Source organism: Acomys minous (genome assembly GCF_964271855.1).
Source record: "Acomys minous genome assembly, chromosome: 1".
Lineage (NCBI taxonomy): Eukaryota > Metazoa > Chordata > Mammalia > Rodentia > Muridae > Acomys > Acomys minous.
In genome coordinates this window covers 143834146-143853410 of record NC_140483.1, presented here as the reverse complement: position 1 = coordinate 143853410, position 19265 = coordinate 143834146, and the positions used below count along the sequence as shown (strand labels likewise).

At 43.1% G+C, this 19265-nt stretch overlaps 1 protein-coding gene across 5 annotated transcripts in view; it reads right to left on the bottom strand.

The window, feature by feature from the left end:
* Positions 1-19265, bottom strand: part of INVS (inversin) — a 145399-nt gene that overhangs the window by 28256 nt on the left and 97878 nt on the right. For 3 of the 5 annotated variants that reach the window (XM_084779473.1, XM_084779476.1, XM_084779475.1), the window contains 6 exons: positions 17435-17627; positions 15160-15269; positions 10446-10617; positions 9085-9240; positions 8445-8674; positions 3284-3390 (listed from right to left, as the gene is read on the bottom strand). In XM_084779473.1, the coding sequence (XP_084635599.1) occupies positions 3284-3390; positions 8445-8674; positions 9085-9240; positions 10446-10617; positions 15160-15269; positions 17435-17627 (968 nt within the window). Of the gene's footprint in view, positions 1-3283; positions 3391-8444; positions 8675-9084; positions 9241-10445; positions 10618-15159; positions 15270-16207; positions 16310-17434; positions 17628-19265 lie in introns of those variants that run through there. The other 2 variants (XM_084779474.1, XM_084779477.1) reach the window with 2 other exon arrangements.

The window sequence follows — 19265 nt, the reverse complement described above, 5'->3', positions numbered from 1 at the left end:
GAAATGTGGCTAAATAAAAAATTACTGGGAAAGGGGGCTAGAGAGATGGCTCAGAGGTTAAGAGCACTGACTGCTCTTCCAGAGGTCCTGAGTTCAATTCCCAGCAACCACGTGGTGGCTCACAATCATCTATAAAGTGATCTAATGTGCAATGTATATATAATAAATAAATCCTTTAAAAAAAAATTACTGGGAAAAATATCATTTAAGTGATGTATATTTTAAGACTTGAAATGGAATTAATGTGCAAAAACAAGTAAAAATACTCTCCTGCCAATGGCAGTAATGTTACTTTCCAACACAACCTTGATCTTTTGGGGTCTTACCTGTCCTTGCCTGTTAAAGAAGTGAATGTGGAAAGCGGCTGGAAAGGGTCTTACCAGTGCCCAGCATGCAGGAGCCGTCCCTGCATGTCAGCAGCTGCTCCTGTTAGCACAGAGCCCACACTGCAGCAGGTTTATGATGCTGCCCTTGCCTGCCATAAAGACTTCCATAGGACCTAGTGACAACTGCACACTGAGGCTGAGGCTGCAGGGTGACTGAGATGGTCCACACAGTCACGAATTGCCCACTACTGGCTTATACTGGGGAAAGGGGATGGTTATAGGGATGGGAAGTTAGACTCAGAAAACCATAGTGACTAATGAAAAGAAAGTCCTTCTCCAAAATGTATCTCATACTTGCGGTAAGGCACAGAAGAAAGGAAGAGATTATGAGTAAGGGTGGTTTGGTTGCTTCAGGAAGGAAACTGAGTTCAGAGCCTGTGCTGGGTATGGTTTCCTTACTGAAGCCCCCATAGCAGATACTAAAAAGAACCTGTCATTTCTGAACACCTAAATTTGTCACTACTGTTCAGAGAAGAGAGAGCCATAAGTCAATAGCCTCAATTATACTTATAAATAGATGTCAGTGTAAACTCAGAAAAACTAAGAGTTTGACAGTGTCTCTGGCTGCACATCCACTAATGAGGTTATCAGAGAGACACTGAACATACGGTAGTATGTGAATTGATCTAAAAGTCACTATATGCAACATCTTCATTTCACAAAGAAATAGAGACCCAGGAAAGTTAAGCAACTTGCTAACAATTATGCAACCAGTTTGTACAGAATATAGGCTGTACCTAACTGCAAGTAGCTCCCAGTTTAAAAACAACCCAAAAACTTCTTTTTTTTTTTATCAGCTCTTGAATATGTCCTGGTAGAACAGAACTGTTTGTGAGATCAATTGGCATATAATATGTGTATATGGTAAGTTTTTTCTGTGTTTAATTTTTTCAATTTCTTCCTTTTAATTTTTTTTTCAAGATAGGGTTTCTCTATGTGCCCTTTGCTGTCTTGGACTCACTTTGTGGACCAGGCTGGCCTTGGACACACCATGATCCACCTGCCTCTGCCTTCGAGTGCTTGGATTACAGGCATGCACCACTGTGTCTGGCTTTTCCTTTAAATTTTTGCTGAAATATTTTAAAGCAAATTGTGGCATCCTGCCAGTCCCTCTCTCTGTGTCTCAGCACTCATCTCAATACAGGCACAGCCACCAGGGTATGCTAACAAAGTCAGCAAGAATTTCTTAGTAAAATATAATGCATACTTCCTCAATTGTCTCAAATGTATCTCTTACATTTTTCTGACTTATTCAAGTTAGGATTTTTAATTAAATTGATCTTAGAGTCAAAGAGATACAATGTAAGTATCTAGCCAGATTGGAATTTATATCTAGTATTTAAGCAACTGACTGTGGTGTTGTTATTACCATTCCGTCCCAAATGCCATTTAGAACCATTCAAGAACTGTGAATATTCCCACTGACATGAGAGAGTAGCTGTCAGATAGCTATTGACTGAGAGCCAGAAGAAGCGGGCAGAAATGGTGTCTATTTGAGGTACATCATTTGGTCTATGCACAAGAAGTAGAGATTAGTACTACATTGATGGTGACCAGCCAAGAAACAATGTAGACACCAACGAGAGATAGTATAGGATTGGACCTGCCACATGGGAATGGGCTGATGGGTCAGCAGAACGCCCAAGCCGGAATGTCAATACGCATAAGCAGCAGTGTCAGCTCCTCACAAAGAGCCCATCTAGGAGGGAATGCTGTTAGAGTAAATCATTCTTTTTAATCACTTCTAAACTTCACAGACTCTAATAGGTTTGTGATTGGCCTTACAATATAAACAAGTTCTATTTAATTAATTCATTGCTACTGCTGTGTGCGCTACTGCTGTGTGTGTGTGTGTGTGTGTGTGTGTGTGTGTGTGTGTGTGTGTGTGCGTGCACGTGCGTGAGTGCCATAGTACACATGGAGATCCGAGAACAACTTTCAGGGGTTGCTTCTCGCCTTCTGCCATGGGTTCTGGGGACAGAGCTCGGGTCAGTAGGCTTGTGAGGTAAGTGCTTTTACCTGCTGAGCTATGTTTTTGGCCTAGAAGTTCTTTAAAGATATCACTAATTTGGGAGAGTCTTTTCTTTCCCTTCTGTTTTCCCTTTGGAGCTTAAAGAGAGGCACCTTCAAAAAAAAAAAAGAGAGGCACCTTCAGTTTTCCCACTAACAGACAGACTCTGGAAGAAGACATGGAAACCTGGTCACAAACTTAGTTACTACTTACAATTTACTAGAATCTTCCTAGATCCAAGATCCACAGAATCTCTTTGCTTAGACTTCCCTTTGTATCTGGTCCTTTTTCTAACCAAGCCAGGGATGGAACCCAGCGCTGAGCTCTTGGAACTGAGCTACACTCCCAACCATATCTGAGGCTCTTTACTGGGCCCGAGTCCTCTAATGTGTCTCTGTGAACCATATTACTTAAGAAGGCGATGCTTACAGGTATTTATGTACGTTCAGCTTTCATCTCAGTTTCTCCATGTCTTCAGACAATTGATGGCAGCCTTTTGTTCACTAACTAATATCCTCACCATTAATAGGAACAACTTGAACATAGAACACACTCTGCTGGCCTGGATAAATTCCTGGGCCTGGCCGGTCAAGGTTCACTGGCCACATGTTAAGCACAAGCCTGAAGAAGGACCGTTTCACCACGTGCAAATGTAAACCTGCCATAAGTAGTACCCAAGTTTTGAGCAGGTGCAAAACTCCCATGGCTCCAAGCGAACAGTGCATGAAATTTGGCTCTTTTCTCTGACACAGGATTCCTTGATACAATGTTTCCGTATGAGAATACATATTAATTCTAAACCAGTAGAGATTTTTTTTTTTGCACCTGAAAGGAAGGATGTGCGATGAACAGCACTATGCTCCCTCCCCTCCCAACCAGCGCTTACCTCTCCTCATTGTTCTCCATCTGATTAGGGAAAGCAGCAAAGTCCAGCAGTAATTTAATGGCATCGAGGTAGCCGTTATTACAGGACCAGTGCAAAGCTGTTCGTCCCTGCAAGCATGAACAAACCAACTGTACTGCAGTAAGCAGTTTCAGACACATGGTTATGATAACTCAGAAGAAACAATTTCTCATCAGATTGATCAACAGTAAAGGAGGTATAATCTGAAGTATATTATATAGAAAGCAGATGGTTCTTTAACAAATGTAAAATGTATTATGATCATCATCATCATCATCATCATCAGCAGCAGCAGCAGCAGCATATGGTTCTTAACCAATGTGATCACAATTACCACACAGGTGAAAGGGCATTGTGCACTGTCTAAGGTGAGACCTGAGGAAGATTGACATTGCTCATGGAACATTCCAAGCAAGAGTGCAAGCCTTGACTTTCACTACCAGAAAACAGGTGGCAAACCCAATTTGAGTCACATGTGATGAAAGAAATGGCGTGTCCATTATTCTTGGTTGTAACTCAAGTGCGCATCTGGAATGAACATAAACATAAGTGGCTAAGTACTGTGGGGATTCTTCTTAAATCATTTGAGATGGGAAGATCTACCTGAAATCCGGGCCACAACTGCTGCTGACAGCCTATATAAAGGACAAAGAGGAAGGCAGCTGACCCTCTTGATTTGCTTGCTCCAATTCCCACTGGCCAGTTCATCCTATCACAGGGACTAGAGCCTTCTTCAGGAGTCTGCTGTGTACTGAAGACCAGCTGAGACATCCAGCCTTGTGGACTGAACAACTACTTGATTCTGGGACTTTCTATTGGTAGTTAACCATCGTTAGACTGGCTGGACCACAGCCTACAGCCTGTAAGCCACTCTAATAAATCTTCATATATATTTATATGTATAAACATATTAATATATTGAATATATAGGATATATATTCGTTCTGCCAGTTCTGTTCCTCTAGAGAATGCTGACTTATACAAATGGCCTGTATTTAGGATTTTCAATGTCCCAAAAGATTAAAAAAAAAGTTGCTTGCCACCAAGCCTGATAACTTAAATTTGATCCCAAGATCACGGTGGGAGGACAACTGACATGTCCCAGGCATATATGTCTCTGTCTGTGTGTGCATACATGCATGTGCACGTACACATAAATAACTGAATGTAAAAAAAGGAAGGTAAACATGAAACACTATAAGAAAGAAATAGTTATTTATAGTGTTGAAGGTGTCAGAGGAGAAGCTACCACAAACCTAAATATGTACACATCTAACAGCTTCTAAACATATCAGACAAATGGACTGGATTAAAGGGCGTTAGAGGTAAAATCATAATTTTTAAAAATTAAAAAAATAATTTACATTTTAAAATAATTTTTTTCGTAGTGGTAGGTTTTAAGTTGCTTTATTTTGAAATGGCTGATGTTAGAAACATGTAAAAACACTGATGCTATAAAATACCTGAAGATTAGTATACAGACACAAGACATTGCATTAAACTATGACACAGTTGGAATTCTTCTCAATTATATATGAAATGTCTACCAAAATCAGCCATATGCTGGACCATAAGGAAGGTGTCAAAAGAATAGCATCCTTCCCTGCAAAGCTGCCTTTATCCTGACCTCTAGAGCCCCAGCTACATGGTAGGCAGCTGCCCTGAGATGGGGAGCTCACTCTGCCTCATCTGTGTGGGTCGTTCCCAGGGAAAGGGCTGGGGAGCCGGTGTCAGCTCTGACAATGGAGGAGCATGGCCGTGACTTCAGCAGCTTCTAAACGCTGGAAAAGCTGGAGAACAAAACCACACCGCCCCGCTTCTCCCAAACAAGGCAGCCCTGCTGTACTCGGGTTTCTCAGTCCAGTGAGACTCCGTGTCACAATTAATTTGTGTTGGATGTTTGTGCTAATTTATCCCAGGAGCAAGAGGTAAGTAATCTATTGAACTAAGGTTAAGAAATAAGGAAATGTCCAGGTGCCTGGAGATTAAACAACAGACTCCCAAATAATGTGCAGTCTAGCAAAGGCAAGGAAGAAGAGACTATTCTAACTATACGACAGTGACTTGACCACAAGCATGCAGCAGGCTCAAGCAGGGCTTAGCCGAGGGGCCTGACATACACACATCAGACAAGAATACTGAAAAAGCCGAGAAACTTAAAATTTCATCTGAAGACTCTAACATCCCAGCTCAGGAGACTGAGACAAAAAGATCTCAAGTTGGAGGTCAGCCTGCGAACAAGTTCCAGGATGAGCTACACAGTGATATTCTGTCCTTAAAAGAAAAGAAAAAAATGTAAAAAGGGAGTGCCGATAATCCCAGCACTTGGGGCTCGGAGGTGAGGGCAGGAGGATCAGGACTGCAACATTGTATGTGGCTATGTAGTAAGTTCAAGGCCAGCGCTGAGTTCATGAGGCCGTGTCTTAGAAAAGTCAGCCCTGGGGGCTGGAGAGATGGCTCAGAGGTTAAGAGCACTGTGTGCTCTTCCAGAGGTCCTGAGTTCAATTCCCAGCAACCACATGGTGGCTCACAACCATCTATAAGGAGATCGGATGCCCTCTTCTGGCATGCAGACAGAACACTGTATATATAAAAACAAATAAACCAACAAACAACCCTGCCCCAAACCAGCCTCTGCCCACCAAACCTCTTAAGAGTAAGTCAGATCTGAGGAGAGTGGGTGGGGCAGGAAAAAAGATGGGAACAAACACCATTGAGAATGCAGATGTGCTCAAAATGCAAATGTCAACAAAGACAGACGTCCTTGAAAGGGTTGAAAAAGGCAGGTCAAAGCTTACAAGAAAGAAGAGGGATAATACATACTACTAATACTTATACTCAAAGGAGAAATAGCTATAAGCCCTAAAACATAATATAGACAGGAGCAGAGGTGACCAACTTTTAATAAATACAACTGAAATTTAGAATAAAACAAAAAAATTCCCAATGAAGTGAACTTACCAAAGCACAAAGGAAATTATTAGGAAACAAAATAGTCAAAACAGCCACTGGAGAGCTGCATCAGTTATAAATAAACTTTGCATTAAGGAAAGTCCCACTACTAGTGGAATTCAACAAAAACTTTATACGTAAGGAAGGAGTAACATCAGTCCTATACAAACTCCTAGAGAAAATGCTTTCTAGCCCTTTCCATAAGGTCAGAGACTCCTTCCTACCCAAATCGGAAAGGAAACTTATCATAAACACAAGTACAGTCTCAAAATATCAGTAAATAAAATCCACCCACATATAAAAGTACATACTACACTGTGCGTGAGGCTCACTCCATGAGTGTAAGGCAGGTTTAACATCTGAACAACATTCAGTCGACATGATTCACATTATCAACAGAAAAGAAGAAAAGAATAAAATCATGTTGGTGGATGTGCAAAGAGTATTTGATAGGAATCCACGATCTTAGCACCTAGGAACACAGTCTCATGCAGTGGTGACCTCAGCACCTAGAGACACAGTCTCATGCAGTGGTGACCTCAGCACCTAGAGACACAGTCTCATGCAGTGATGACCTCAGCACCTAGAGACACAGTCCCATGCAGTGATGACCTCAGCACCTAGAGACACAGTCTCATGCAGTGATGACCTCAGCACCTAGAGACACAGTCTCATGCAGTGGTGACCTCAGCACCTAGAGACACAGTCTCATGCAGTGGTGACCTCAGCACCTAGAGACACAGTCTCATGCAGTGGTGACCTCAGCACCTAGAGACACAGTCTCATGCAGTGGTGACCTCAGCACCTAGAGACACAGTCTCATGTATGGTGAAGAATGGGAAACTGGGTCTTTGAGAAGCCAAAACGAGTTAAAGATATCCACTATCACCAATTCCATTCTGAACTATATGAAAGATCCTAGATAGTTCAGCCAGACGAAGCCAAAATGCTACACATACAAACGAATAGAACTGGAAAGTTGCTTGATACAAGCATGTAAGAAACTGCCCACCTGGCAAAACATAAAAGACACGCTAAATTATAAATGATATATTCCTAGTAGTATAGGCACAAGGGCCATAGTTTACATAGATTTCATTTTACTTTTAATTTTAAGAGTACTTATTTATTATTGCACTTCATTATTTACTTATTTAGCACGTGTGCACACCTGTTCCGTCATGCAGGTGGTCAGCAGACAGCTGAAGAGTCAGTTGTCTCCTTCCCACTCAGCCATCTTGCCAGCTCCTCATCGGGTTATTTTTACATATAGTAGACACTTCCTGAATGGTTAATAGAGAATCTATTTTCTCCTTGGACAACATGACTTATGTTAGTATCTTTAGAGTTAATCCAGTCCTCTAAAAGTGAGTGCTAGGTAAACTGAGAGGAACTCAGCTGCATAGAGGAGGAGCTATCAACTAAATACCTGCTTAGGATTCTGACAGTTTCTCTCTCTCTCTCTCTCTCTCTCTCTCTCTCTCTCTCTCTCTCTCTCTCTCTCTCTCTCTCTCACACACACACACACACACACACACACACACACCCCACATCACAGCTGATCATACTGTATAGCATTTGTTATTCTGGTTCAATAATCTCCTCAGAGAGTTTTTCTAAGGGAAGAATCCAAAAGAAGAAAGAGAAATTCATGAAGACAATTCCAGCAAGATGTAGCAGTGGAGAAGTGTCCACTCACGGGAGTCCATTGCTGAACTCCAGAGTTTAGGGTAAGGGCTTCGCACTCGCAGTGGCGTCTGCAGCCTTAATTATTGAAGCTCCCCAAGTTCCAGTTTCCTCCATGGTGAAGTGGGTAATGACAGGAGCTACTTCATAGGGTGGCTGTGAGGGCTGAATGTAACACTCTTGCATTTTAGGATATTAAACAGTTGTGATTATGAGAAAGATTATCTATCAACTGAGAAAATGCTGGTGCTATTTAAAAGTGAACAAAAGGTGGTTTGTAGGATCATTAATGTATATATATATATGCATATATTTTATAAACATTAAAAATTATTCCCAGTGTATATACAGATTAAATAATATGAAGATATAGAGATGCACTAGAAGAGAACACTGTCAAAAGGAAGCCATCTCTCTCCAAGTGAAAACCTTTCTACTTCATTCATAACAAAGAAGAGTACTGTGCACAATGGAGCTGGTGGCACAGAAAGCCCAGGGTCTCTACCTCTTTGTCTTGGATGTTGGGGTCTGCGCTGTTTTCCATGAGCACAGCCATACAGTTGATGTACCCTCCATACGCCGCGCACTGAAGCGGTGTTCTTCCTGCATAATCCTGCACGTTTGGGTTGATCTTATTTTCTATCAGTATCTGGCAGACGTCGGCATTTCCCCCCAGTGCTGCCCAGTGTAGAAGTGAATGTCCATCCTGGTCAACCAGATCTACCCGTGCTCCACCTGGCAAAGCAAAACTGCAGTGAAAACATTGCATGTAAACAGCATCTACTGCAAGGAGCCGAAGCTTAAAAATGTAACAAAGTCCTTTAAAAAGCATTTTTCTCCCCCAATACTTTCATGAATTACACACTCTTGCTGTCAGAGCTTTAGAGAACTTAATGTCTGGAGAGGTTGGGACTCACTCTCTTTCAGTGAGTGAAAGTGAGAGTCTAGGGGCAAAGTGATCACCTGAAATCCAATGTTCACCAACAGGTGAGGCTACCTGAAGGCAGATGGTGTTGTGCCTTTGGGCACTCTTCCTGCACTTTCTGCCATGTGGCTCTGTGTGAGTGAAAGCATGTTTCACACTGGGTGTGCTGGCGTGCCTACCTTTTGTGCGAGTCCTAACAGAAGTACTTGCACCAACTAACCTTTAATAAGCGTCTGAATCACGTCTCTGTGCCCCATCTCACAGGCTCGGAACAGTGGCGTATGCTTCATGACGTCAGTAGCATCTACTTGAGCATCATTGTCCAATAACAACTTCACAGTGCTGACGTGGCCGGAAAGGGCGGCGGCATGCAAAGCTAAGACAGAAGCCAAAGCCACTGATAAACTCTCAGAATGGCTTTGCCTTTTAATTTTAAATATGTTCTTTTTCCTCTTATGATTTCTGCCTTACTGGCTAAATGCAATTCAAGTCTCTCCCTCCCGTTCTCTCTTCTTATCTCCTTCCCTCCCTCTCTCCCCCTTCCCTCTCTCTCCATCCCCCCCCCCCAGCCTCTCTCTCTAGCCACTGCAGAGTACTGGTTGTACTCAGTGTTGTGCTGGAGATTTTCATTTCCTTCTGACTTGCAGTAGGGAATTCAGATAAAGAAGAGACTTTCATGTCCACACTGAATGCTAAAAGCCATGCGCATGCTCTTAGTAACCTGCATGTAGTTACAGGGCTCTTTTAACAAAGAAAAATTAAAGCAAGAGTCTGTTAAGAACTGATGAGGCTGTGAATCAGTGAAGGCTCTAGAGTCACGGGACGTTCTCTCTAACATGGGGCAGCAATATGCAGCCGTACTACTCACACGAGAAAAGAGCATTAGAATTGAGACGGGAATATATATAGATATGTGAATCCCTTAAAACATTTTGAAATGCTAGTAGCTATTAATATGAACAGTTTTTCATGTGTGTGTGTGTGTGTTCAGGTGTACATGAATGTGTGTACACTCATGTGTTGAGGCCAGAAGTTGACATCAGTCTTTTCCTTCATTGTGCTCAACCTTGCACATTGAGACAGGCTCTCTCACTGACTCCCAAGGTCACCTGTTTGGCTAGTCAGGCGGCCAGCTGGCTCCGTGGCTTCCTTGTCTCCACCCCCAGGCACAGGGATTACTGATGGACCTCCAAGCCCACTCACTTTTTCTGGTCCTCACACTTGCATGGCGAGTGCTTTACCCACTGAGCTATCTCTCCACCCCAACTGTGCAGGGTTCTGAGTTTCTGTTCTTTTTCACACAAAAGCAAATGATGAGACAAGCTTGTATCTTGTGTCTAAGGTGCAACCAGAGATATAAACCAGATGCCGATGCTCACCTGGTAGAGATACTAACTTTAGCCATAATACCGGGAAGAAATAAAGCCTCTGGAGTAAGATCCTGGCAAACTCAAGCTTAGAAAGTGAGAAGCCAACTCAAGCAATACCATCTTAGGAAAGGTGATCGCAAGCTGCCGTCTTATAAATCCGACAGCACTTTCCGGCACCTGAAGCACCGTGAGCCCACGTGCCAGTTCCTACCTGTGCCTCCGTACTTGTCTGCCATGTTAATGTCGATGTCAGATTTTAAGCTCAGCATAGTCCTGAGCACGTCATCACTGCCTTTCCCTGCTGCCCACATGAAGGATGTTCTTCCTTCTAGGTCAGAATCATCTTTCACTGACGGATGCTTTAAGAACACTTCAACTGTTTCCTGTAAGAAAACTTCAGCTGAAATGCTGCAGCAGTGGGTAGAGACTCTACATGGTAACACAGCACCTGCTAGAGGGAACTCCACGAAGAAGACAAGGCTTTCCCCTGCTGGTTTTTTTTTTAAATGAATAATAAAACCTCAATTTCCACAGAAAAGTATGACCATTTTCCCTTATAGTTTTAGTTCCTAAAATACTTCACGAACATAATCTAACTTTCACACTTGACACCCTTCAATTTGAGAATGGTGACTGCCCTCTCTCTGGGATTCTGAAGATGAGGTGAAAGGCTAGAAGAGGCAGAGGCTGGGGAGGGCTGCTGCCCAGCAGCCTTCTGGACATGACAGAGGCTGGTGCGTGTGTGAATTCACTGCAGTGGTGGCTGCCAGTACAAGGCTGGGCCTGTCGACATGTCCTCACGAAGGGCTTGGGAGGCCCCACCTCTCTCTGAGGAACACTGACAGTCAATGGTGCCTGGGAGAACAGTGTCACTCTCCTCATTAGTGTGACCACTGGTAAGCTGCCCATGCTCCAGGAAAGAACCCCTCCCCCATGCAGACAATCCTCTCCAAACCCAGTGTGTCACATACACAGAAAACATGGACGTAGGGAGGGAACTCACTAGGGAGAAAAGTTTGAGCAGGACAAGGTACAGATGAGTGAGACTGACAAAGAACAAAAAATAATTTAAAAAATTACCAATGAGATGCATAAAATGAATGAGTCTTTGAACAAACTTTAACAACTTTGAACAAACATTTTAATTTTTAATTTTTTGTTTTTTTCCAAGACAGGGTTTCTCTCTGTAGCCCTGACTGCCCTGGAACTCACTCTGTAGACCAGGCTGGCCTTGAACTCACAGAGATCCACCTGCCTCTGCTTCCCAAGTGCTGGGATTAAAGGTGTGCACCACCTAGAAAGCCTTAAAATTTTTTTCTTTTTAATTAATTAATTTATTTACTCATTCATTCATTCATTCATTCATTCACTTTACAGAAAGCCTGCACAGAAAAGAGAAACTGTAGGTGGGGGCATCTCTGTGACAAGCTGGAGATCTAAGTCAGAATAGGCCTCTGAGAGAATATGAAGGTGACTCTAGCTGAGACTCCTAGTAGCAGAGGCCACCCTCTAACTAGACAAGACTCCTAGTGGAGGGAGGGGAACACCAACCCACTCACAAAACTTTGACCCAAAGACAACCCTACCTACAAGATGTGCATGGATAAAACTAGAGCAGAGATTGAGGGTATGTCCAAGCAATGCCTGGCCCAGCCTGAGACCCACCCCGTGGAGGAGAGCCAGCCCCTGACACTACTAATGATGCTCTGCCATGCTTACAGACAGGAGCCTAGCAGAGTTGTCCTCTGAGAGGCTCCATCCAGCAGCGGTTCAAAACAGATGCCGAGACTCACCGCCAAACATTGGGTGAAGCATAGGGAGTCTAGTGGAAAAGTGGGGGGAATGAGGAAAGCTTTAAAACTTTTAAGGCCATTGTTAGAAATGAAAACTAGAAAAGAAAAAAAGAAAATTAGAAGACTTTAAAGAATTCAGTTTTAAGGCCAACAGTAAGTTATACATTTTCTTGTGCACTGCATCTGCCGAGACCAACATATTCAAGTGTGTCTCCAAATACTATCTCACTGTATATTTCATTACTAAAAATCTTGAGATGGCTGGGCAGTGGTGGTGCACGCCTTTAATCCCAGCACTTGAGAGGCAGAGGCGGGTGGATCTCTGTAGGTTCGAGGCCAGCCTGGTCTACAAAATGAGTCCAGGACAGCCAAGGATACACAGAGAAACCCTGTTTCAAAAAACCAAACCAAACCAAACCAAACCAAACCAAACCAAACCAAACCAAACCAAACCAAAATCTTGAGATGGGTAATACATTTGTTAATTACTGATCAAAAGCTACTGTGAAATGTAGCACTCCGCTCATCTAAGCAAATTTATGTAGTCATTGCTACATTCAAGGCCCCGCCTCTAGAATAATGGACAAGTGGGGACCCTGCCTGGCAGTTTGGGTTACTGCTGTTGTTTTGCATGCTGGGATCAGATGCAGGCCCTCCCTTATGCTGGGTGAGTGCCGTGAGGCTGAGCGTCATTCCTAGCTCTTGTAGCTGGTTAATATTCCTGCGTTGACCTCTTTTCTAGAACTCAGACACAAGTTTCTAGGAAGATAAAGAAACTTGTATTTGAATAAATATAAAGGAGTTTCAGAAGGAAATTTCTACAGCTGACTCAATATTTTATAGAAAGAACAGGGGCTGGACAGAGGGCAGAGCACTCAAGAGCACTAGCTGCTGGGCTCGATTTCCAGCACCTGTGTGGGGGCTTAAACCATCAGTAACTCCACTCCCCGATGATCCGATGCCCTATCCTGCCTTCCAAGGGCACCAGGCAGGCACATGGTACACAGACATACATGCTAACAGAACACCTGTACACATATGGTAATAGAAAAAGGAACAAACAGGCCGGGTGCGGTGGTGCAAGCCTGTAATCCCAGCACTTGGGAGGCAGAGGCAGGCGGATCTCTAGGGGTTCGAGGCCAATCTGGCCTACAAAGTGAGTCCAGGACAGTCAGAGCTACACAGAGAAACTCTGTCTTGAAAAACAAAAACAAAAGCAAACAAACAAACATTTAAAGTCTCATTTTTTCCTTGTTTTACACTGGAAGGAACACAGGGTCACCACCACATAAATATTGGAGGCAGGTGCAGGTAGTGAATTAAAACAAAAACCCAGCAGTCTGTCCATAGCATGGTATGGTTTCCCAACTTTAAAACTATGTCCTGGTTTTATTTGTTCATTCTTTGGTGTTTTTCCAACAACAACAAACCCAGCAGCCTTACGTGGATTAATAGAAGCTAATGTAATCAGTGGGCTTGGGACAGCTTAGATATGTGAGTAATTATTAACACCAACTCTGGAACTGGCCGGCCATCTGAATCTGTAGACACCTGTAATGGCTGCCACTCTCTCTTGCTCCCACAGATGAGTATTTAATAATTGGTATCCATGTTAAAGCTGGAGTCTGAAGTTTGGTTTAAGATCATGGGCAGCTGTTTAATCTCTTAGAACACTGACTTTTTAGAACCAGTGAATGGGATGTTATGACCCACCTCACAGGCTTGTGTTGAGTTATGTGCCGGGTTCTCAGTTTTATAGAGCCATCAGCTTGGGCCAGGTGACTTTCCTGTCTGTGATAAGAAAGAACCACTTCTCCAAATATTATTGAGATGTTCAGAGTTAACAAAAGATAATGGTTTGACAGAACTCTAGGTGATGCACGAAGTGTTCCTGAGGCCAGGAAGGGAAGGCTGTTGGCATACAACAGCCTGTGAGCAACCCGAGAGCAGATGCACAATGTGCCTGTCACAGAGTAAGGGCACCCATGAGTTTCTGAGCTACTTAGAAGAAAGGTAACAGAATCCCCAGCACATGAGACAGGATCAAACTGGCCTCTGCAGAGAGGAAGAAGGGAGTGAGAAGAAGATGCTCAGCAGAACGCTGAGGTCAGAGAGTAGAAACTATGCTCTGCCCAGGCCAGAGCTGTTGTGGGTTTCACTGCACACCTGCGATGAAGACAGAAAACCCACCGTGGCCTCTTCACTATCTCTGAGTCCGACTACACACCATCATGCTGCCAAGGGAACCCAGGACCTAATGATAAGAATGCCTTTGTGATCCATAACAACTATCAGGAAAGAACTATAGATAACGCCCAGAACAGACACTTTTACCTTCTCTGATGCACACAATCCATAATCATGAGCACAAATCGTAAGGATGTAGTCTGTGTTTGGACACCTGCTCTCATATGTACCATAGGAATATGGCCCATGTGGACTCCTGCTGCACCAGGCAGGCTAGTCTCATATTCTCTATGAAGAGGTGAAGACTCAGAGATGTTAAGAAAGTTGTGTGAGGTCACACAGCTAGCAATCAGCACAGTTGGGATTCCAGGAGTTGGTTTTCCTAGTTCCAAAGCCCTGTCATATTGCTTTCAGGACAATTACAGGATAAAGAACACTGATATATGCTTAGTGCTATAAAAGTTACAAAGTGATGCACTACACTCACCAAAAGCAAAAACTATACTGAGTCTTCAAGTAAAGCTGCATAAAATTTGCAGGTATCTAACAACCTCATAAAAACACAGGCTGTCACCTTCATCACAGTGCTGACAATGTGGATGATGGGAAAAAGCCAACCACTGTACAACACAGACACATGTGTGCCTTTAAAATGGAGTGATTTGATTAGATCACTGTCAAACTCCTTTTTTTTTTTTTTTTTTGTGAGACAGGGTTTCTCTGTGTAGCCTTGGCTGCTCTAGACTCACTTTGTAGACCAGGCTGGCCTTGAATTCACAGTGATCTACCTGCCTCTGCCTCCCTAGTGTGTGCACCAGGCTCCAACTCCTTTTTTATAGCACTGTACTCCATCTATCATTGGTAGGCTGACTGGAAGGGGCATGGGATCATGGCGTTTTATTTCTTGTAATGCTTTATTAAGATAAAAGGGAATCATTAACTTACAGCAAAGTTGCTCTGAGCTGCGTAGTGCAAGGGTGTCGCTCCTTGGCTGTCAGAAGGGATAGTTCCAGACTTGTTCCTTTCCAGAAGGAGATGGACAATCTGTGCATGGCCTGAGAACAGACACAAGGCAGTCATCATGAGCAAAGGAAGTCGCAGCGTTCAACAGCATCTAATGGTTTCTGACAGCTCCCAGGGTGGCCCTTTCCTCCTTCTCCCTTGTCCACTGTGACAGGGTAGGATGAAGGTGGAGCTTAGAAAAGTAAAAACCGGATGCTTCATGTGCCAGGCGTCTTGTCGTTACCGTCCATCGGGACAAGGTTCTGCTTTCGGAGCCCCGAGAACCGAACACCAGCTCCCTTCTACTGCTCAGCTGAACTAACTGAAGCAAACCTCTTCTGTCTCTGCGGCCCAGTCACCCCTGCAATAGCTATCTCTTAGTCTTTTAACATCAAGACAGTGAGTTCACACTCTACAAAGTGAGGGAGCAGGTGTCATGAAGTGGTGGTGGGCTAACAGTCTGTAGCACAGTCTGAAAGGAGTGGTTTCGACAGGCCAAAAAATTAACTAGTGGCGGTGTGTGCTTGTAAACCCATCACTTGAAGGCTCAGGCAGGACTGAAAAACTGACCCTAGCCTGAGCTACTGAACAAGTGCTCTGGTTATCTTGTCTCAAAAAAACCACAACCACAACGGCACAACACAGAGGGCTAACAAACCCAGGGAACCCTGTTACATTCTACCAGAGCATGTGGGGACCCAGGCAGGGAAGGAGGTGCTGTGATGGAGGAGGCCCCTAAGCAAGGCTCTGCGGGGTGGGAACCGGGCAAAGGGACCTACCTGGGGGTTGTACTATCTACTCACTCCACACATGCGCTTGAAGATGGAGTCTTCCTAACCCAAATGGAGGCCCCATGACAAGCTGTGCAACAGTGTCAATCTAAACACATCTCATCTTGTTTGAAGCCCAAAGAGAAAAATTCAGCAAGGACGCGCGGATAACATAGCGCAGGCAGGGAGAGAGGATTGCACTGGAAAGATAAAGAGCATACCTCAGGCATGGTCTCAAGAAGGTCAGAGCAAAGTCGAGAAACGGTTAGGCATCTTCAGTTTAGTGCAGAAAGAGACGGGCTTCATGAAACAAGAGAGCACCCTAAGAGGAAAACAGGCTGGCATGAAGAGGTGATGGAAGGAAATAAAATGAGGTTACAAGAAATATAGACGGCAGATGGGGGTGGAGATGCAGTTGAAATCAAAATCCATGTATAGGAATAATAAAATCAGAATTTATAGAACGAAAGGGAAATTAGTGAAGTAGAAACAAAACTGTGACGTCGTGCACCCATATTCTAGAGGAAAAAGAGAAGGAGGGAAAACACACCTTGAAAGGAAGTCTAACTAACAATCATAAACCTGACATAAAAGCTGTATGAAAATCACTTTAAAACAGAGGGCATGCAATTTAAAAGCTGAGAGCGAGGTATTAACAACTGAGTGGACCCTCAGACTGACAACAAAAATCCTAAGGAGGAGAAAGGGCACAACTCGTCTCGTGAGTGGGAGGAAACAGATGAGCTCTTGCTGCCAACTATGACTCATGCGTGGACATGATTGAAAAGTAACCGCCTGCAACAGTGGTGGGGCAGGCCAAAGCCAAGGGGTGGCAGCGCATGCTCTGTCTGGAAGGAGGCGAAAACAAAAGGGCAGGAAAAAATGAAGAAAAAAACCCTCTGAAATACTAACAATACCCCCCAAAATGTTACTTTTTAATAATTACTGTAAGTGGTTAAACTGGCTCATAAAAGAGCTCCCGGGTTGTACTCTTTGAAATAATCTGACACAACCAGACAAACCAGACACATATCTGCCCTCTCATCAAAAACAGAGATCCTTGAAAGGTTACAAGGCAGATATGAAGAAAAAAAAATCAAATATCAAGGACTGAATACAAGCATCAACCAAATGCCCTTTTTTTGCCCACATAACACCCACGAATGTGAAGACAGGTTAATTATATTCACATCTTTCAATGGATTCTCATTCCTTTATAATAACAGTAAAAACTTAGGACATGATGTTGAAATAAAAACCAGTATTTAATAGTGAACTAGTTTGTATTGCCACATTTTAAGTGTGCAATGGAAGGAGCCAGGTTATGAGATAAGTGAGCACACCAATCAGACATGAAATGTTTGAGCAGAGGAGGGGGCGCCCTGGAGATGTGAAGGCACGGGGATCTGTAGTTGGGCAGTCTTTCTTACAGTGGTCCTCTGACTTACAGCAGAACGCACCTAGTAAGGCTGCCCAGTGAAGTGGGGTTCGAAATAAGTTATCGTAAGACGTTATGTTGCAGCTTTCATAGGAGGTCAAGACATCCACCACCGTTAGGTTCCCATCAGCGACTGCGAAGTGAAGAGGTGTGCGGCCCTCATAGTCTTGCCAGTTCAATAAGGACTCCGTTGGGGCAGCTGCCTGTTTTCAAGAACCAGAGACTTCAGACATACATGGAATCCCCAATAAAGAGTATGTGGCATGCATATTAACTATATCTTAAAATGAAACCTCCATATTTTCTATAGGCACAAGTAAAGTGATAGCTTGAGTACATGGGCTACATATTTAACAATTAATTTTCTTATTGATTAATAATATAAAAATACAGAAAAGAATAGATTAGCTACCATGCTTACATTAAAAAAAAAAACTGCAGCACTTTGCCTAGTGTGCTTTTGTATCTATTGTGAATTAGGCTAAAAGCTAATTTTTGTGGTTTTTTTTTTAAAGTTTAACTTCTGTACACATGTAGTCATCCATAAATAACATATATTTTATACATGTGATTTTGATACTTACGTCATGGAAGCACACATGTAATCTTTTTGGCAACGTTTTCTTCCTACACTAAACTTGTGGGTATCTCTGTTGATTCTAGTTCATTTCATTTTTTTTTTATTAATTCATTCACATTACATCTCTGTTATTATCCCATCTCTTGTATCCTCCCATTCCTCCCTCCCTCTGCTTTCACCCTATTCCCCTCCCCTATGACTGTGACTGAGGGCGACCTTGTCTCCCTGTATATGATCATAGGGTATTAAGTGTCTTCTTGGTAGCCTGCTATCCTTCCCCTGAGTGCCACCAGGCCTCCCCATCAAGAGGACGTGGTCAAATATGGGGCACCAGAGTTCGTGTGAAAGTCAGTCCCCACTCTTCACTCAAATGTGGAGAATGTCCTGTCCATTGGCTAGATCTGGGTAGGGGTTTTAAGTTTACTGCACGTGTTGTCCTTGGTTGGTGCCATAGTTTGAGCAGAACCCCTGGGCCCAGATCTGGCCATCACAATGTTCTTCTTGTAGGTTTCTAGGACCCTCTGGATCCTTCTATTTCCCCATTCCCCCATACTTCTCTCACCTAGAGTCCCAATAGGATTTCCTCACATCTATCCTACTTTCCTGGTAGGTGAAGACTTTCATGGGACATGCCCCTTGGGCTAGTGTCCAGATATAAGTGAGTATATACCATGTGAGTCTTTCTGCTTCTGGGTTAACTCATTCATTATGATCATTTCCAGTTCAATCCATTTGTCCACAAATTTCGGTGCTCTTAACCACAGAGCCATCTCTCTAACCCTCTAGTTCATTTCTTTTTCTTTTTCTTTTTTTTTAGTTCATTTCTTAAACTAGAATTTTGTTGTCTATTTTTCTCCTCAGAACAGTTAGGTTATTTCCATTTTTTTTTGCAATCACAATAATGTTGCAAAGACTGTTTCCCTCACATATCTCTTGCAGCACAAGGTGTGAGATTTTTCTCTTATGTTACACATAAAAAGAGGCATTGTTAGTTGAAGGATTTTTGCAACTTCCATGCATATTGTCAAGTGGCGCTCCAAATGCTTGGACCTTGAGCACACCCATGGCAATGTGCAATGTTTATTTCCCATGTTGGGTACAGATTAACCACTTGGTGGTATCAAGCTTCCTACATGTTATTCTATTAAGAGGCTGAAAGACATTTCCCCAATGTTTAATTTAAGGTGCTTTTATGAATGAAGCTGAAGGTTTTACTCCTTTGTTTATAATGTTCATTCTTTTTTAAAAATACATTTTATTA